General features: G+C 39.3%; 1 protein-coding gene across 1 annotated transcript in view; it reads left to right on the plus strand.

Annotated features, from left to right (window-relative positions):
* Positions 1 to 8319: 8319 nt before the first annotated feature.
* LOC139728707 (uncharacterized) overlaps positions 8320 to 22334 on the plus strand; it is a 118863-nt gene continuing 104848 nt past the window's right edge. The window contains exons 1-2 of the mRNA XM_071639649.1: positions 8320 to 8427; positions 9146 to 9296. Of these exons, the coding sequence (XP_071495750.1) occupies positions 8320 to 8427; positions 9146 to 9296 (259 nt within the window). The remainder of the gene's footprint in view (positions 8428 to 9145; positions 9297 to 22334) is intronic.

Below are 22334 nucleotides of genomic sequence, written 5' to 3' on the forward strand. Positions count from 1 at the left end.
GCTCACGGACGTTCTGTCCGAGAAAGGAAATTTCTGACAATTACAAATATATCACTGCACATAAGATTAATGTTAGTTGAAAATATTACCAAATCACCGAGCCGCTCATACCCGAAAATGAATAGCGTTCAGCACTCAATTTACCTGTAATAACAAACGGAAAACGTTTTTTTCACGGATGTTCGTTGATTGAATAAGTCAATGGATTACATAGTAGGAGAAAGAGGATCAGCGCCACTTTTTAGTGACAGATGCTCTAAGTGTTTATCTTTTGAGTGTGGTAGCTGCCGTCTCAAACAGAACACATCCAGTTTTGGTCTCCATAACGGACGTTCGCTGTAATTGTCATGATATTAAATGCCTTAATTCATTCTTATTTTTCTCTTCATGACGATTTTTCTCTCATTCCCTCAATAGCCTGAACATGCTGCGACCAAACAGAAAACAAAAACAAAACAGAACAAACCAAAACAAATCCGAAAAGTGCTACGCAATCACATTCAGGATAATGACGGAAGAAGTCTGTAATGAGCATGTGTTGTATAAGAAACGGAAAAATTTCAAAAGGACGTGGAAGCAGTTGAATGAAAATGACTGAGAAACAGAGAAGGGATCGAGCTCCAACACACAGAGAAAAGAATTGCCAGTGCACTCCCGTTATACCAAATTCCTCTGGAGAAGTTTTTGTTTGTTTGTTTATGTTTTTTTTATTCATCGAAATGCCGTCACAAGCGAGCAAAAATCATGCAGTATACAATTATTGTCTGATGAAAACACACAAATCCTCCGCTTATCATCACATGGTGTTGTTTTATACTTATCAATGAAAAGCAATATTCATTTGTAATTTTTTCCAAGATTTTTTTTTTCATTTTACATTTAAGAGACAGAGAGATCGTCAGTTTGTTTGTGCTTTTGTGCCTACTTTGAAAACACATGTTAAAAAAGTAACGATTAAGAATAGGTTTAAGGTTGCACTTTGATACGTTCGCTCTTCCAAAGATTCGTTACTCCGATGTCCAAAGGTTTGTTATTCCAAAATGAAAAAAAAATGTAGTTAATTCAGGAGGTTTGTTATTAGAAATGTTCTTCGAAAAATAGATATTAAGGATCATTATTTTTAGGTCCGTTCTTCTAAAAGTGGAATGGGTCTGATATTCGTTTAGGTGAAAACGGTTATTATGATGTTTTGAAATAGGAGGATTTTAGTTGTTAACTTGTTTCTCCACATTTGGATAAGCAAACATAAGTTTTCATGTTCCAATTAATAAGCCTTTCGGTTAACCTTCGGAGATTCCTATCATTTACCGAATAAAAAAGCTTCATGATTATACGAACTCTATCAATTTTCGTATTGACAAACTGTATGAATAACGAGCCTCCGAAATGACGCGCTACAAAAGGTTTGTTATAACAAACCATATTGTATAATATCGAAGTCACAAACATCCATCAAAGATATATGGACTTATTGTGTCTTGTTATGACGAAACTTCGCAGTATCGAACCTGTTATCATTTCTGCCTAATATAATAACACAATTTTTTCTTGGTAACAGTGTGTAACACAAGGAGCAAACACAGAGGGATTTCTTCCTAACGTATTCGTTTGCCCTCCCCAGCTAAACTTCGTATTTCTATAACGGAGCACATTTCTATTGTTTTTCTATATTAATTCTTTGTCATAATTTTAGCTGTGACCACGTTCGTTATATAAAAAGCAAATTTTGCATTGTAGACTTTATTGAAGTTTAGGACCTGAATATTTACTTCATGATAGCGAAATTTTGATAAATATTTTCGTTCTCAAGGATGGACTACGTCACTGAGATTACACGTACGTTTGTACGTTCATTTACGAGAGATGGAAAAATTGTTTTCTTTGATTCCTCAGTGTGAGAAGATAAACAAGCTTATATAATTGAGAATTGGTAATATCTATTCAGGATTTTGCAGAGGAGTTTGTTCTCGACATGAAATTGCTGTTTGTTGTGAGTAGAATGCGTTTCCAACTCAAGAGAGCTGCATTGTTCAATGTCTTGTTTGTTCCGAACGTCCGTGAGCTACATGCGAACCTCCGTGATGAAAACTATGTTATGTTTGTTGGGTTATAGAGACTGCCCAGATGAAATACATCTTAAAAAGGTATATTATTATTTGGGAGTGAGGATTAAAGTATAGGATAGTGAAATAAGAGGTGAAAATATTGAGTTTCTGTAAAATGCGCGTAAAGTGGAGAAAGTGTTGAGCGGAAGAGCAATATTTTTACAGAAATGACGAATTTAGTTAAATCATCAGTTGTCTACCATTACGTACAGGTTAAGAGTACAAGCTTAATATTCTGCAATCACGTACACATGTCCCTTAAGATATTTCGTTAGGATTTTGAACTGAATCAGATCTTTGAAAACTATGTTAAATGGTATTCAAATGTATGTGCAGTACTATTCCTTATGGACGTTCGTTGCTCTGGACATGGTAAACTTCAGCGGTGAATAAAAACTTGTTCCTCTGGGAAAATCCTAGTATAATTGGGTTCATATTAAAGCTTGAGTTATACTCTTTCAGGTAAGATGAATGATTTGGAGAATTTCCTACTTTTTAAATTTTGCCTTGTTTTGGCTCAATTGTACATCGTTCAAAATTCTGACCCATATATATGTACATTACTTACATGAAAATGCATAGGGAGAATATATACAGCAAGAGAGGCAGATTAATAGAAAAGAGAGAGAGATAAATAGGAATATATGTATATATGTACGTTTTGGGAGAGAAATATACTGTATATAGAGCAAGACAAACAGATGAATAAACGAGAGAGAGAGAAAGTTTATGTGAGTATATTTCGGTATGTAAGGAATTCACTCAGGTAAACCTGCCCCCTTTCTTTAGGGCACAAAGTGACATATGCATTGCACCCAAAAAAGAAGTTTATGCCCAAGTGTCATTTTGCTGTACATGCCATTACGTGATTTGCCATATCCATTCCTATTGTAGTTGTCTTCATTCTTCCAGCACACTTTCTGCAAAATTGTATCGCATAGGCCTTCTGTTAATCTGGTGCTTTCCTTGGCTTGAACACTATAGATAGACACTTGCATGCAAGCTGAGTTTGTATGTGTGTGTGTGTGAGTCTGTATCAGACTTCTTTTCTGGGGACCTACACAGAAGCATCTGCTTGTCTGTAGGTTCCCTCGCACATAATCTTAATTTTCAAGTATGACTGTGACATATTCTAGACTGATTTAAATCCATTCTGTACATATCATGAAATATTGTCTAAAGTCTCTACACGCTGAATTTCAAATATTTGTACTATTCATTGATCTGTAGTTGTATATTTGAAATGTTAATTATTTGTGTAAGAAAATTTATGGATGAAATGGAATGTGTCTGTAAATAGAATTTATCTGGTTCAAAACTGTTGATGGGGAATGCCTTTCAGAAACACTTCCATATCTCAGTGATCAGTGATGTGAATTACTAAAGTTTTGAAACTACTCAGAAATACCATGAGGGAAAATTTGATAAACCATCTGGGGTGGTACCAATGATTGTATATCACCCAAATTGAGTGAATTAATTTTGGTAGTATTTTTTCTCTTATCTTTTACCATCTCCGGCTGTCTTTATATTCTTCACCAACGTGGTAGATAGATTTGGATCACACTTTGTGAGTATTCCTCACAGGTTCAAAATCATTCCCCAATCTTGATTAAGACTATGAAAAACATAGAAACCAGAAAATGAGAAATGTCTTTGTATCTAGTTAGATCTGATAAGGAAAAATGTATGTGTATTCATAATGATTATGTGTGTATGCATGTGCATAAATGTTGTTTTATGGTTAGGTACATATATTTGTATGCATATCAATTTTTACACATAATAAACATATATATATATATATATATGATGAATTTATATAGATAGACTGATAGATGAGCGAGAGAGAGAGAGAGAGAGAGAGAGAGAGAGAGAGAGAGTGTGAGAGAGGGAGAGACGAAGGGGGATTTTTATATTAGTGAGTGGTTTTGACATGATAGTTACATTGTGTGTCCAGAACAGACTGAAAAAAAAAAATAGATAGATGATGGCCAGACAGACAAATAAATGACAGTCTCTTTGTGGTTCATCGTCCTTTGCAGGGAATAATAGACTTGGACGGATATTCCTTTTTAAGTCAGGGTTACACCACTCAATGCACAATGGGATGAATATCGTATTGCAGAGATCATGCAATATGCACATACGTGTATGCCACAGACACACACAAACCTATCCAGACACACACACAGACACACAGATGCAGCCGCATACACACACATGCACGCGAATAAGCGCACAAACTCATACATGCACACACTCAAACACACCCACATACACACACATGCACACAAATAATCCTATACATAAAAATTACACAAACTCAGTGGTTCATTGCCCTTCACACAGTGTGAAATGAATACACATTCCATATCAGTCATAGTTACAGCACTCGATCAGCCAAAGGCCCCTTAATTTCTCTCACCACCAATATTCCTTGTTTAAATAGATATCTCTCACGGCAGCATGTTCTTTTTTCCCCTTTTCCTTTTGGTCTTTTTTTAGAGCCAATCAGACAATCGATATGGCGTAGGCTGGCCTTGAGTGGCTGGCATTGATTAGAGGTAGGCCTAATTATAAAACTGGCCCTGCTACATCAAAATCAAAGCCGGGCTGCACTTTGGTCGATGACTTCATTCACCTTGCTCATGCAGTGGGAGCAGAAGAGGCAGGTTTATTATTGCTGAGGCAACAAGACCTCGCATCTGAAATTTGGGTGAAAATGACTTTTTCAGATAAACGGTTAGATAATCGATTTAGTGATGTCATGTCCAAATCTTACCCCAGAAATGAAGCCACCACGGCATGTCAAAGGAAAGGCTATCCCATTTGATGTAGTGCTTTGGCTGCCATGTCTTTTTGCTCTCCTGAACATTTGACATTTTGTAGATATGAGGTCTTGTCGCCCCAGCGACGTTTTGCTTCTGCCGGTATTTCTGTGTTTTTCTCGACATTTCTTGCCAAAGGACAGAGATCAATGACCTTTGTGTAATGTAGTGATGCACCTATGACAGTATTTAATTCCCCATGCCTTTCTATCTTGAAAACTCAATTTACAAACTACTCTAAACTCAAAGAAAGGGATTATTAATGCAGGGGGAGGGGGATCATGTGCACTAGCAGACTGATATTAAAGGACAAGTTCACCTTCATAGACATGTGGGTTGAGTGAATGCAGCAATATTAGTAGAACACATCAGTGAGAGTTTGAGGAAAATCGGACAATTTGTTCAAAAGTTATGAATTTTTGAAGTTTCTGCTCAGTCACGGCTGGATGAAAAGACTAAGTAAGCTTGTGATGTCACATGAGTACAACGATATAAAGAAAGAATAAAGAAACTTCAACATATTTCCATTTTTCTCGGTACAACGATATAAAGAAAGAATAAAGAAACTTCAACATATTTCCATTTTTCTCGCATCACAAAAGAACACTTGACTTCTCTCTTTCAGAAGGCAGGGGGAATAATATTACCCTTAACATACGTCAGTAGCAAGTCGAAGAAATGTGCACTTTATTCAAAAAGTAAAGTTTTGTGAAATTCTCTTTTTATTTTCCTTATATAGTTGTACGCATGTGACATCATACACTGTAGTAGTCTTGTCATCCAGCAGTGACTTCGCAGATACTTAAAATATTCGTAACTTTTGAACGGATTGTCCAATTTTCCTCAAACTTTCACTGATGTGTTCTACTAATATTGCTGCATTCTCTCAATCCTTATGTATATGAAGGTGAACTTGTCCTTTAAATGTCATCCTCCTCTAAACATAACAATGTCAGAATTTCAGAGCCTGAGTTTTTATTACAGGTTTACTGTGTCACTGCCGGCGACCAGGGGCAACCTGGTGGTAGTGTCGCTGCCCAGAAAGCAGCAAAGGACAGGAATTACTACTTTGGTCTACATGTTTCATTCAATACGCTCTCATACTGAACAGAGAAAAAAATAAACGTATGAGAATACTGTAAAGCTAGGAATATTCGCGTGCATTCTAATTTTGTGAATTACACAATGGCCAAGATTCGCGAAATTAAGATGCACATGAAAGTTCTTGTCTACAGTATACACATTGAATTTTGGAGGCAACTCGCAAAAATTTCATGCCGCACTAAAGGCCGTTGGCTCCAAATCGTGAAAATTTCATGCTGTGAAAATATCGTGTTTTACAGTATGTCTTTTTAATGTGCCACTGAAACGTCGTATACAGATGATAATGATAGATATTAGATGCTTAGAATGGCGAATCGCTGTCGACTACCCTCCGTCATGAATACCAATTGCTTGGTGCTTTTGCTCATGGTTGTACTTATTAACACTCCAGTGACACCAAACTCACTCTGTATGTAATGTAATTGAACCAGCCAGAAATATGTGTGGGAGGAATAACTATGATGTATTTCATTTTTCGTGACAATTAATGTGCAGCATGTGAAACACAAGAGTGTAGTTAGTGCACTGGGAAATACATACATGAAAAACATACTGTACATGCCAAATTGATTGTACAACTGAAACATTTCCAGGTAGTCCTTCCATTGAAGACTGGCGTGCTGGGATACACGCTATATCTCACAGCGTCACGGCAGTCACGTGTGCCCGCATGTGTCCGAATCGCCACGGCCATCATGTATCGTTTCACAGATGAATGGCGCCTTTTGATGCGCAACAAAATTGATGATGTATATTTGATATCCCATTGTGGATATATGGTGCACAGCCCTTTTCTAACACGGACAGCACTCTGTCTTATTAAACTTATTAATTCATCATGACTATCACTTTTTCATAACATGCATCATATAAACAGTATTATAGATTAATCTTTCTTTGTTCACCAGACAGTTTGTATCACTCAATACCCATTGAAAGCTTTGAAAAGACTTCCCCCTTTATCAAATAACACCTCAATTAAATTTATTTCTGTAATTCAATCTTTGTAAGCCCACTTAAAAAATTTTCACCTAGATTATAGTCGTGTAGATATTCAAGATTTTCTGTACATTCTTTAGTGCAGCGTAGCAAACTTTGAAAAACCTTCTTTTTATTCTGTTCATAAATAAATAAAATCTCAATTGAATTTATTAGTAGTATAGCTCGTCTAGATAGTAATAATTCGACCTTGATTTTTCCGAGAAAATGGGAAAAAATGAGAGTAATAAATATAAAAATAGTATCGCTATGTATTTTGTTGAAAATCAGGTCACGTACTTTGGAGAGGTCAGAGAGCTTATAGTAATAATGTAGCCTTGAAAATAGGGAGGAGCGGGCAAATCAGAAAGTGAGAAAAAGAAAATTATGAATGTATCGATAAATTTATAGTATTGATGCTGAGTTGATAAAAATTTGTTTTGACGGGATAAAGCCCGTAGAGCTGCTGGAGGAACGAGAGCACTGTGAGGAAGAAATGTGCGGGTACGAAGTGTACACTGATGAGCGCCGGACATATCAGACAGTGACCGACGGTCAGAGCAGACAGCCAGTGAAACAGTATATCATGAATGGACGAAGTCTACTGTGAAATGCGAGGGTACGAAGTGTACTCTGATGACCGACGGTCAGAGCAGACAGCGAGTGAAACAGTATATCATGAATGGACGAAGTCTACTGTGAAATGCGAGGGTACGAAGTGTATACTCTGATGATCGATTTGCATATCAGACAGCGAGTGAAACAGAATATGACATGTAGTATGGAGGCTGTGTCGATGAACATTTGTTTTGACGGGATAAAGCCATAACTGTGAGAGGTACTAGGGTAATTAAGACATGTGAGGGTACGAAGTGTACTCTGATAAGGTCAGAAAACTTAGAGTAAAAATATGACATTGAAGAGGACGTAGTTGTACAATAGGAGAGGAAGGAGATGTTTGCTAGAAGAGGGCTAATATGCAAGAGTGAGCGAAAAATACTCTGATGAGGTCAGAAAACCGATAGTAAAAATATGTCCTCGAAGAGGAAGGAGTTGTCTGATAGAAGAGGGCTAATATGCAAGAGTGAGCGAAAAGTGCACTGCTGAGGTCAGAAAACTTATGGTAAAAATATAACCTCGAAGCTGTTAAAAATTGAGGAAAACAATGCAAAATAAGCCGATTGTGATGAGCTCTGATACATTTATAAAGAGTGAACATGAACAACATCGATCATTCTACAGGTAAAATCAGTATTGCGATCTTTGTCTTGAACGTGTAGCACTTTGAGTTAACTGAGAAAATGGCCTCTTACAGTTATTCTGATGCCAGTGCCTATGTGAATGATGAGGGGGATGTTGCTGGTGTTTCCAAGGGACGAAATGAGGACGGTGACAGTTCGGCATCAATGGTGAGTACATTATCGTTTTTTCGATGGATATGTTTAACACAGATGATTTTAGAAAAGTTGATTGTCACAAAATTAAAATACAAATTAAGTATAGTTTATCACGTCTATCACTTAATTACAGTGCCGTAGGGACATACTGCATTATTATGAGTCTACGTTTCAAATGATCCTACGTTTTAGTTATTTCTATTCGTTTCATTGTTATTTTTTTTGTAGAATTCCTCCACGAGTGGATATGCTGGAAAGTCAGTGACGTCACCATTTACTTTCGAGGAAGGAGCCATTCCCTTTCACTTGGGTTCAAAACGCTTTGTTGTAGTGAAAATTTATCAAGGCACTGTCTACGTGAACATTCGCGATTATTATCAAAATCATCTTGGCAAGATGTGCGCGGCTTTGAGGGGTATAAACCTTACTGTGGAGCAGTGGGAAAAGATGCGTGATGCGATGTTTCCAATTTCGCGTGCGATTAACCAGTTGCAAAAAGAGGCCAAAAAGCAACAACTACAACAACAGCAGAAAAGGAAGAGGGAGAACAGCAACTCCCATTCATATTCTCGCAGCACTTCTTGGCAAGGTCCCGATTATTATCATTAATGGTCTAACAGAACTCGCGCTTCTATTTTTTTTACCCACCCCCTATAGAATGAATATCCACTATCACTACTTCTACTGTTAATAATAATAATAATAATAATAATAATAATTTTTTCGATAGGTCAAAGCTGAACTTACCCACCACAAGGAAATGAGAAGCATAAAACCATTGCCCGCTGCCAAACACGTGTCGGTAGATGAGATTCGGGAGATGGTGACATCGAAGAGGGCCAGTGAGACGAGCGGAAAGGACGAGAAGGAGATGGGAGCAGGTCAGGACGGCGAGAAAAGGAGGGAGAGATCAAACCTGATTGATATTCCCAATGATATCCACTGCATCACCCGTACGACCTATGCCGGACCGTTCATCACAGCCACCAAAGTGATCATGAAAAAGATCAACGAACTTGTACTGGAGAAATGCTACGGTTGTCAAACGAATCATCCTAGTCAGAAACACCACGAGTGTCTGTGGTTAGACTGGGAAGCGAAGATAGACACATACATGGATTCAGCAATATCGCAACTGACGGAGTCGGAGTTCATAGAGAACTTGGACGCCGTGTACGACATGGACAATTTGTGGGAGGATGAACGTTTGATAGTCCTGTGCGAGGCTGTGGAGTTTTATCACTTTTACTTGCGTACACCAGAGGTGGTGGAAGAACTATCGCAATACATAAAGTTACACTGCTAGTCACTTTATGGCATGGGTGTGTGTGTGATAATGCTACATTATAGCGATGCACTATGCATTAAATAATAATGATTATAATAATAATCATAACAATAATAATAATAATAATTCAATTGACTATCTAATCTGTCAATAACGCATTAAAAATTGAAGCCGAGCAATCCAATTGGGATCGAATGTGAAGAAGAAGAACTACAGTCTCGATGTGTCATACTGTTGGTATTTTCTCGTCACATGAAAGGTTGAAAGAAAGAGAGAGAGGAGGGGAAGTAGAGAATGATATTTTGTCTTTCGTTAAAAATTGCACATATATATATATATATATATGTATTGTTTGCCTGTACGAGTGTTCGGTGTGATACGTTCAACTAATTATCCAAACGGGATCTTGTGTGAGAACCTATTACACACACACACACACACACACACACACACACACACAAATAATGATTGATAGAGAGAGAGAGAGAGAGAGAGAGAGAGAGGAGGAGGGGAGGAACAGAGATGAGTTTTCGTGGTTCGTTAGAAATTACACTGTATATTATATATATATATATATATATATATATATATATATATTACTTGCATGTACGAGTGTTCAGTGTGATTTGTTTAATTAATTATCCAAAAGGGATCTTGTGGACATGCCATCCTATTACACACACACACACACACTCACACACACACACACACATACACGCAACCCTGAAAAATTATAAAGTACGATAGCCCAGGGACATCGTCCTTTGCTCCTTCGAAAATACAAAGTTCAAACGTCTCAGAGTGCACAAACAAGTTTTAAAAATAAGGGTATTACAGTAAGGTGACCGGTGGATGTCTCTTTGTCTTTCTTGAAAAACACAGCCCTCAAAAAAATTATAAAGTACGATAGCCCTTGGACATCGTCCTTTGCTCCTTCGAAAATACGAAATTCAATCGTCTCAGAGTGCACAAACAAGTTTTAAAAATAAGGGTATTACAGTAAGGTGACCGGTGGATGTCTCTATGTTTTTCTTGAAAAACACTGCCCTCAAAAAAATTATAAAGTACGATAGCCCATGGACATCGTCCTTTGCTTCTTCGAAATACGAAATTCAATCGTCTCAGAGTGAACAAACAAGTTTTAAAAATAAGGGTACTTCAGTAAGGTGACCGGTGGATGTCTCTATGTTTTTCTTGAAAAACACTGCCCTCAAAAAAATTATAAAGTACAATAGCCCATGGACATCGTCCTTTGCTTCTTCGCCGAAATACAGATCTCATACATCTCAGATTGAACAAACAAGTTTTAAAGATAAGTGTACTATAGTAAGATGATCGGTGGACGTTCCTTTTCCTTTTTTAAAACACAGCCCTATAAAAAAAAAAAAAAAGTTTACGCAATATGATGTAAGAAGCTAGTACCATAATCACTGTACATAACGCCCCTTGCTCTGACCAGTATAAATATAACTTGCGAGAACTGGAGTACAACCGTTCGAAAAAAATGGACAAACAAGGGAACTCTGGAGCTGTCGCTCCAACACCACCACCCCCACCGCCCCCACCACCACCTTCACCTCAGAAGGGGGGGAAAAACGCACCCCCCCAAAAAAAAGAGAAGAAGAAGAAGAAGGAGAAGAAGCCAGGCCATATCCCAGCGGGCACTATGGCTTTTTCAATGCCGTCTACTGTACGGATCCCGGCACTAGAAGGCTTGCAAAGAAATGGGGATGGTGATATCATCATCCCCTTGGAGGTGCTAATGGCAGTTCAAACACCCGACGAAGAAGATTACATTTGGTAACTCTTCTTCTTCATCACACATCACGTGAGTATACCCTTACCTGTGTTTTTTTTTTCCTAGATCCGTGTACTATTTTTGTACCTTGCATGTTCACTCGAATATAAATTGACAGTCCGTGGTCTGACGTATCATCATTATCATTCTAGCAGTATGGATTCCAATACATTTAACGAGAGACTGACAATATGCAATTCGCTTGACGATTTGAATGCATTGTTAATGGAATATGAACAGTACCAGGGTAAGTGTCATACGTTCATTCATCCCTACAAGAAATGTATGGTTTCTTGCGTGTTTGTGTCTGTCTGTGTCTTTGTGTTTTGCCAGTCATTCTCTATTTTCTTTTTTTATCTTTGTTTTTTCCTTCTTTTTTACCTTCACATATAGACCAACGTCTGCCACCAACACCACCACCACCATCACCATCACAACTCACATCACCCCTAGCGACCGAAGCCGGCCCCCGGACCAGCCAAACACATTTTCCACCGCTTTCCACCGAACCACCACTACCTGACATCTCTGCTGCTCCTACCCAGCAAGGCGGCACCAACACCACCGCGGAGGAGGAGGAAAAGGAGGAGGAGGAGCAGGAGGAGCAGCAGGAGGAGAAGGAGGAGGAGGAGGAGGAAGCAGATACACCCACCACTTCTCACGAGTCGCCATCCCCCGCATACTTTCTTCGACGAGTGAGTCAAAGAACCAATAAGAAATTTAAAGCCAATGTTGTTGATTACACCGTCTCTTTTCCTACCCATAACGAACTGACGCCACTGATAGATGCCTTGCCGCGTGCCAGTAGTTTATTTCAACGTATAGTAGATGATATGATAAGAGATGCCAGTGATCACGACATGATTCGACTCGTTTTTAATACTCCTAAGTTAGACAAACCCATAAGTCTTCCTTTTGTGAGAAAAGATCAACTAAGTCACGATGTGTTCATGCAAAAGTTAGAGGCAACCTTACAGTCCCACGAAGAAATAACCTTGGACGAAACGGTAGCTTTCAACGTGATACATATGGAAATGCCAGTAGGTGGTAAGAGGAATAGGAGAAAATGTTCGGATTACGATGAATTACTGAAAACCATGCGATGTGTGTTGCGCATTAATAATAATACTGACAATGATAGAATGTGTTGTGCAAGAGCGATCGTGACCATGATAGCCAAAATTGAAAATCATCCCCAAAAGCAATCTATTCAACGAGGTACTAGATTACAAAGACAAATGGCTAGACAGCTGCACGAAGCTGCTGGTATACCCATCGAACAGTTGTGTGGTATTCCGGAAATCAAACGTTTCGAACAAACTCCCATGATGACCAATTACAGAGTAGTGGTTGTTTCCAGAAGAGCCTGTAACTACATCACCTATATTGGTCCCGAAGATAGAGATCATACGATTTATCTTCTGCAGACAGACGATCACTATGATTTGATCACCTCCATGAAAGCCTTTTTGAACAAAAGCTACTATTGCGAGAAGTGTATGAAAGGCTACGATCACAGGCGCGAACACTCTTGCCAACGCATTTGCAAATTGTGTTACGGTTCGACTTGTCCCGCAGTTAGCCGAGCGGACGAATATGTAGAATGTCACAAATGTCATCGTAGATTTAAGAACGCTACTTGTTTGAAAAATCATGTCCAAAATAAAGTGTGCGAGACCATGTACAGGTGCGTGACGTGTGACAGAAATGTCAGCGTGGAACTCTTAAAAAAACACAAGCGCGAGCATGACTGTAGCAAGAAATTTTGCAAACACTGTCAGGGCTTTTTTCCGTTCAATCATCAGTGTTATGTCTCACCCGAACCCCTCGAGAAAAATAAACAAAAAAGTTATATATTTTTTGATTTCGAGTGCACTCAAGAGAGTGGGATACACGTGCCCAATTACTGCGTGGCCCAAATTACCTGTTTTGAATGTCGTGACCAAGCTATCGACACTCCTTGTACGCATTGTGGAGAAAAGAGACAATTCATTTTCAAAGGACCCACGACTGGCGATGATTTTTGTAAATGGTTGATAGACGAGCATTCCAACGTCATAGCAGTGGCCCACAATATGAAAGGGTATGATGGGATGTTTGTTCTTGATTATCTCTATCGCAATTGCATCATTCCCAAGATGATTTTGAACGGTGCAAAGATCATGAGCATTGATATCTCCTTAAATGACATCAAGATCATCGACTCCCTCAATTTCTTACCAATGCCTCTGGCGAACATGCCCAAAACTTTCGGTATTGAAGAACTGCAAAAGGGATACTTTCCTCACTTTTTTAACACGACCAAAAACCAGACGTACACGGGTCCCCTACCCGATGTCAAATATTATGGTCCCGATAGTATGTCTTGCGCCAAAAGGCAAGAATTTTTGAAATGGTACGAGAGCGAGAAATCCAAGAACAAGGAATTTATCATGGCAGAACAATTACACGCATATTGCGTCAGCGATGTCGACATCCTGCGCAAATGTTGTATGCGCTTTCAGGACCTATTTTTTCAAGCTACCAACGGCGTCATTCCCTTTGAGAAAAGCATCACCATTTCCTCGGCCTGCCACTATGTGTACAGGAGAAATTTTCTCAACGAGAATACCATTGCTGTTCTTCCCCCTAAAGGCTATAATCTCCGTTACAAGCACTCTAAAGTCTCAATAGAATGGCTAACTTACATGAGTGAGAAAGAGAATGCGTACATACGTCATGCGAGGAATGAAGGGGAGGTAACGGTGGGTAGATACAGGGTAGATGGTTTTTGCGAAAGCAACAAAACTATCTATGAATTCTACGGGTGCAAATATCATGGATGTCCCAAGTGTTACCAATTTGATACGCCTAGTCCAGATTATGAAGATAAGACTATGGGTGAATTATTTCTAGACACTCTGGCTAGAGAAGCGTGCATTGTACAAATTATGAAGGAGTATCAAGTGGTCACTATGTGGGAATGCGATTGGCAGAGAATGAAAGACGAAAATCAGGTACCGCCCCACATCAAAACACTGACCGGTATCGATGACTATGTACCACTTGACCCAAGAGAGGCTTTCACGGGAGGTAGAACCAATGCTACTTGTCTTTTGTACGATTGCAATGAACACGAAAAAATCAAGTATGTGGACTTCACCTCTCTATATCCATGGGTGAATAAGTATGGTGTATACCCCTTAGGACATCCCGAGGTAATTACGAGCAATTTCAAACCTGTTTCCAACTATTTTGGTCTTATCCGATGTAAAATACTTCCTCCAACTGACCTCTTTCATCCTGTTCTACCTAGTAAGATCAATGGTAAATTAATGTTTCCATTGTGTAGAACGTGCGCTGGAGATTACAATCAGCAAACCTGCCAACATTCTGACGAAGAGAGGATGTTACACGGTACTTGGGTTTCTATCGAACTGAATGAAGCCATAAGAAAGGGTTATGAAGTTAGCTCGATCGAATCTGTCTGGCATTTCCCCCGTAGAACGCAATATCAGAAATACGCGGAAGAGGAGGAGGAGGAGGAGGTAGAAGAAGAAAGAGAGGTCTGGGTTGGGAAGCCACGCGACGAATCAAAAACTGGTTTATTCCGGTATTACGTAGATCAATTTTTGAAAATTAAACAGGAGTCGTCAGGGTGGCCAGATTGGTGTAAGTCAGAAGCCGATCGAGATAAATATATCGCGGATTATCTTCGTCACGAAGGTATAGCGTTAGATAAAGAAAACATCAAGAGAAATGAAGGCATGCGCGCGCTGGCGAAATTACAATTATGTTCATTTTGGGGTAGGTGGGGTATGAGAAATAACTTGACCAAAATAGAGATAACTCAGGATCCTGCAGTATTATACGAGTTTCTCACAGCGGATGACAAGCAAATATTAGATTTAAACTTCGTTTCTGACGAATTGGTAGAAATAAGATGGCAAGTGGCGGAGGAATTTGAGGAACTATCAAAACAATCTAACGTGGTCATAGCTGCCTTCACTACCGCTCAGGCCAGGCTTAAGTTGTTTCATATCTTAGATCGTCTAGGAGATAGGGTGCTCTATTATGACACGGATAGCATCATTTATGTCGAAAGAGGACATATTCCCGACGAATGGTCGCCTCCCTTGGGAGATTACCTCGGTGATCTTACTGATGAATTGGATGGTCGTTATATTGTGACTTTTGTGGCAGGGGGGCCAAAATCTTACGCTTATCAATTGAACGATGGTAGTACTGTGTGCAAAATCAGAGGGATCACTCTAAATTACAAAAATTCCCAAGCCCTGAATTACAATGTCTTGAATCGCATGGTGAAAAAATTGAATACCAAAGAAACTTACAAAGTAACGGTCACCGATAATCATCACATCACGAGAGATATCAAAAGACAGCGCATTTTGTCTAAACCACTCAGCAAAGACTACCGCATTGTTTACGACAAGAGAGTCATTCAAGATAACCTGTTTACCGTGCCATACGGATGGGTTCCCCACGAATAATAATATAAATCATACCTCTTAACAACAAGAAAGGCCATTTCGGCGTATGCCTCTCAAGAATGATGAACGTGTCTGATTCTCGCGCACGGGTGAACGAGGGGGAGGAGGAGGTAATAGGGGAAGTGGAGTATCCGGTAGAACTCACGGAACGTGACATTTTGACAGTTAAGCGAAATATGCCTTGGAAATCAGTTTTTCTATCTGCTTTCCTAACCCTTCTTTTTGTAGTCACCTTTAGTTTAACTTATCATTCGGAAGAAAAAATCTTAAAACTCCTCCAAAATGGTGTAATTCCAGATACTGAACTCTTTAAGCCTTTACGTTCATTCTTTTTCAACGCATCCAACATCCTGGTTTAGCTATTAAGACGCAACACTAAATAATGTCCATCTCATCAGAGTATAAAATAGACTGCGATGACACTAAACCGCGTTAGTTCAGACGCAATTTCTCGAAAGAAGAGGGGAAAAACACTGTCATCGTCATGTCGTTAAAATTCATTCATCCATTTACCTGCATAGTGGCAGGTCCCACGGGGAGTGGTAAGACAGTATTTGTCCGGAAAATTCTAAACTCTCACCGCGAGATGATCGATCCGCCTCCAGAAAAGATAATATGGTGTTACGGGGTTTATCAAAAAGCTTACGAAGAGATGATGCGAGAAATGCCTTTTGTACAGTTAATAGAAGGCATACCGGGCAATCTGGACGAGCTGATAGATCCTACATTTTGTAATCTTATTATCATGGATGATTTAATGTCGGAATGCGGTAATGACGCGCGAATCACCAATTTGTTCACTCGCGGTTCTCATCATCGCAACCTCTCCGTCATATTCATAGTACAAAATCTTTTTCACCAGGCCAAAGAACTCAGAACCATCAGTTTAAACAGTCATTATCTGATTGTGTTTAAGAACCCCAGAGATAAATTGCAAATTGCTCATCTAGGTAAACAACTATACCCGGGGCGTGGCAAATACTTGCAAGAAGCGTACCAAGATGCCACTCGTTATCCTTATGGATATTTGTTGATTGATCTAAAGCCCGAAACGCAGGAAGAGTATAGATTACGTAGTAAGATATTTCCTCCCGATTTGACCGTTGTGTACGTTTGTAAAACGTAAGATCAGTGAATTACTCTCTTTTGTGCATCACGATAATACGTGGTGGTTGATTGTGACTGGCAGGTAGCCATAAAATAGACGTTTGTAGCATTTTTGCGTCACTCTTTCAATATGTCTCGTAGATTAAAGAACCACTTGCCGGAGCTGCAAGTCTTGAATAAATGTAATTCTAAACAGAGAAAGGCTCTTTTAGAATACGCCAACAAAGATCTCATTTTATGTCTATCCGAATGTTGCGCAAACTGCTTAAAAGGTAACGTTCAATTAACTAAGAGCCAGAAGAAGGCATTATCGCGGCACAAGAAAGAGCTGCGCTTCGTAGGTAACAAACGCAATGATTATAAAGCTCGAAAATCAATGTTAGTCCAGAGAGGAGGTTTTCTCACATCTCTGCTGGGACCTATTTTGTCAATGTTATTAAAATGATGTATTTTCTAATCAAAGTGATACTAATAGATTAAGTTTAAGGTGTCGAACGAGTGTATGATTGTCAGAATCGATTCTCTTTGTTAAACTTATTGGTACTTGTCATGGCTAATAGTAGTAGTAGTATGCAAAACACCAAGAAAATGATATTGGTGCCTCACGATTTTGCTAGTTCTTTGCAAAAAGTATCTCCACAGCGTGAAACACCCACGGGTAAAGCTCTGTCTATATTGGACGAGTCTATTCGTGATGTGCTAGAAAATCACGCCTTATCGGATAGAGAAAAATTGCAAAGATACAATGACATCTTGTATAGATACTTGCAATTGCAAAAGCAAAACAGTCGGAAGAAGCCGATCGAAGTGCTCTTAGGAGAGCGACACGCAGATACCCATGATCCGACATCTACAAAAGCACAGTCCGACGAATTGTCTGACCATCAATACGCTACCTTGAAGGAGGATGTGTTAAAGATTTTACCCCCCTCGGTAAAACATCGAGGGAGTTTGTTATTAGATCATTTACTGCAAAAGAAAGACAGCACCGACTGGCTGAATAAAAATAGAGAGTTGATCGTTGGTGATTCCATTGTACCAGGCTCAAATGTAGTAGATCTAATATACGATGTCATGAGGGTACGCAATACGCACGAACCAGCGGGTTGGAAAGAATTTCTTAAAATTCTGATCAATAGCAATACGCCCGAATCACTTATTGTCAATACGGCACGACGCAACGCAATGCAAGACATGAAAATTAAAGGGTTCATACCTACGTCTGTAGACAAGAGGGTTACTAAGAAAGGGTCTAAGAGCGCAAGCTCAATGATGATGATGACTACACGTGCAAAGAAAAAAAAGAAGAGAACTCTACCTTTCAAGTGGGAAAGTCTCTGAATTATTGTGACCTAATGCATTGAGATTTGAGAGAAATGTGTTTATGATAATGAATAGTATAGTATTTTCTTGACGATAAATGTCTAAGCTAATGTTACTGAATACGTTGATACATCAAGACAATTGTTGAATGTGTATTGTGTTATATCATTTTTATATTATCTTTCTCGTCTTAACCCTACCGCGTCTCGGTAGAATAAGAGGAAACGAATGCCCATGATAGGTCACACATATTGATACCATACATGTATCGCAACGTTTTTATGCTCCTTCGCCGTGTATTGTTTGGTGTAATGTTTTTGTTATAGGATAGATAGATTACAATTGATGCCTTACATGCATCGAAACGATTTAACGAGAGTACAACGGTACCTATTGACTTTTATGACACTTGTGTACGATCGTCAAGTTTTATGTGAAGACGACTGATTTTTTTTCAGCCTACCCGATGGTATTGTGAAATGACGTTGGTAATGATTATCATAATCATATTTTATGCATTCACTGAATGTTACAATACATAACGAACCTCTACGTAAGACGTGTACACGTGAATTCAAGCAAGATGAAGACAAATGAATATGAATTGTAAACGCTTTATTTATTTATTGAGACCACAATCGTGTATTATAGTCAAACATGTACAGACAATAAATCTACCATGTACAGCGTATAAAACTTTGCAACTGTATCACTCTTGTCCGAGTCTATGCTACACATTCTATAATCTTATAGACTAAGCTGCAATAATTCCCACAACCGAGGTTTTGCATGTTTGCGTGTGTGTGTGTGTGTGTGTTAGTGTGTGTTGATTAATACTGTAAGACTAATACATTATAAACGTGTAGCTTATGTGAAGTTGTGTATGTGTGCGTGTATGTGTGTGTGTGTGTGTGTGTGTGTGCTGATGTGGTTAGGTTAATACATTATAGCGTGAAAAAATTTACATTTACTATATATATATATATATATATATATATATATATTATTGTTAACATGCAACACCATAAACTCTATAAGATAAAAAATAACTATACAAATAGTCTTCAGGTTATAACATTCACGCCGTAATTCTTAATAATATCAACTATCACAGAGACAGAGCTATACATCATACATTTTGAGCATACAATATCTACGCCTGACTTTATGGCACCTATGTACATAAAAATCTTAGCAATATAATCAGAAGATACATAGCGTAATATACCTACGTGTGTGTGTGTGTGTGTGTGTGTGTGTGTGTATTTGAGATTTTATTTTCTTGACAAGACAGTACGATTTATATTCTACGAATATACTTCTTACTGATACCATCATATCAGACAATGACATTATTCTACACGCGTGTGACATTGCTAACAGAATGCAAGTTACTATATCGCGGTCAGTTAAATAGGATCAAGTCACGTCACGACATAATCATTACAGTGTACAAGACGACACAGGGAGAGAGAGAGAGAGAGAGAGAGAGAGGGAGAGAGAGAGAGAGAGAGAGAGAGAAAGAGCTATATCTTATACGTACAAACTACGAACATATATGAACAGCTTCGCGGTACTTATGAGGGTACCAAAGACAACACGCTTCGTTAGGTTATTATGTAACAGTACAGTCAGACATCTAATTACTACGGCATGCTTTGACGTACCACGTTAGAACCAGCATATCTTTCATAGCATAGCATCTATTTCAACATCCACGACTTTGCTATTTGATTGTACAGAAAATTCGCATCTACTAGTGGTGGCTGAGAGTGTAAATAATTGTTGATGTAATGGTACACTCTCTGATCATTCTGCCCCCGTGTGCGAGAATTAAATTCAGACAAAATGCTACTCATCGAATCACCTCTGGCTCTACGTATAAGATAATAAAGACAGTACTGCCCGCACACTGTAGACCAGCTGGATTGTACCGATTTTCTATTGTACGTCCACACATCGGCATTGGCATTCAAAAACTTGGTAAAGTAGGGCGAACATAAAGTAGGGTGTCTACCATATGAATCAAAAAATTCACCACGCCCTCTACTGTCGATGTAAATAGCAATCCAATGAGAACCTATTTCTCTGTGACCATCTACATTCGCAATCAATGACACGGTTTTTTTCTCAGCCTCTCTTCTTCTTTTTCTTCCATTCCTTCTTCTTCTCGTGGCTAAAACTGGTAATTTATCGGCGGGAAAAACACCAACAAAAGTCCCGTTTAGTTTGGGTTCTTTCTGAACAACTCCCAAGAGTTCACGCGTGTTCATCTCGACAGATATCTAATTACCATAGTCGAGAGTGACATTACGATTACGATCAATTTCTAAGATAGATTCAAATTCGGAATAAACGACGACATTCACAGTTTCGGACAGGGGAGAAGCAAAAGTCAATTCCAGTCGAACTGATCCGGAAGTCTTGGGTTGAAAGTAATCGTCGGTCGACAGATCTGGGGTCAAATCAAAGGCGTAGAGGGCGTATCCCTTTCCGTAGTCGTCCCTAGTGATATGATTTCCCTTGTCGTGAAACATACTATTGGTACCAGAAAACAGAGTCTGATAGGCCAAGATGTAATTGGGGGAAGATCCAGTAAACTGAGGACGGAGCGGTTTCCACGGTACTTGTTCTGAATTAGCATACAACGCTATGTAATTCAGGTCATAATGATGAAAATTGAAGGGATTTCTGGCGTAAGATCCATTGTAAGCCGTGTTACTGACACAACCAATCACCATTCGCTTGGGAATCTGTCCTATAACCAGGCTCTCTCGGGTAAAAGACAAATGTCCTTTGGGAATTGAAAAAGAGGTTGTCACGACTCGTCTGATAGGATACTTGGCCGTTTCCGTTTCCAATGTTTTAGCGTGCAGTAGCGATGTGGTCGGGCTCAATTTCACGCGTCTCACCAAGAGACTGGCTTCGGTGATTTTGACTTTGTAGCTTGCTTCAGGGGTAGACGACATGAGACTAAATGCGTTCTTGCTGCGATGAAGTTTGAATTTAATGTCCACCCCTCCCATAATCAACCGATCTTGGAACGATGCATCCACGTGTAGCCTTCCTACCATGTCTACCGTTTTAGACAATTTGGTAAACTCGTGGCGTTTATTCAGCCCTTCGTTGGTATTACTCGAGGCCAGAGGGTCATTGATTTCCATATATCCCGCCGTGTCTTTGTAAAACAAGGACGAAGTTAGCTGCGACAATTTTGCATCACGACCGTAGGTGAGAAGATTTTCGAACATAGCTCTATAAGGATAGGTGTTCGTGGAAGGGGTGACGAGTGTATCGTTGAACATCACATCTACCTCGCTGAAGAGCGAATGTAGAAAAAGATTGACTGGTGCTACAGAAGATTCATCGGTGAGGGCGGTACCATCCGCATTAACAACTTTCGCCTTGAGATGTAGCAGCGTTTGAGAAAGATCGGTATACTCTTCCGGCGAACTTTGCAGATGAAATTGTATGGGCGTGGCATCGGCTATGCTCGTCACGGGGAAGAACTCGACCCATTTTCCTTGCTCTATAGTCGTCTGAGTCGGGGGGATGCTGAACAGGTCTATTTCCGATTTAGAACAGTCGCACGATAACTTGTGTAGCTTTTCCATTATGCCCTCAACTTTAGCTTTCACTCTCTGTCTTCGGTTAAAAATAGTAATAGAGTGATCAGGACCGATCAAAAATATCGTTGCTTCTTTTCACCGGTCGAGAGCCAGTGTAAATGAATGCCTTCTTCTTACGTCTGGTCTTTTTATTCACTTTCTTGTCATTCTTCTTCTTCGTCTTTCGTTTCACAGGAGGTGCGTCCATACTCTCGACCAATCGACGTTTAATTTTTTTCGCTTGTGCGGCCGAAGCAGTTTTCAAACTTTTTCCCGCCATGACATCTTGAGCTACATTAACACCT

This window comes from Diadema antillarum, unplaced genomic scaffold (genome assembly GCF_040938485.1).
Source record: "Diadema antillarum isolate AM-2024a unplaced genomic scaffold, OU_Dant_1.0 seq00000193_RagTag, whole genome shotgun sequence".
In the NCBI taxonomy this organism is placed as follows: domain Eukaryota; kingdom Metazoa; phylum Echinodermata; class Echinoidea; order Diadematoida; family Diadematidae; genus Diadema; species Diadema antillarum.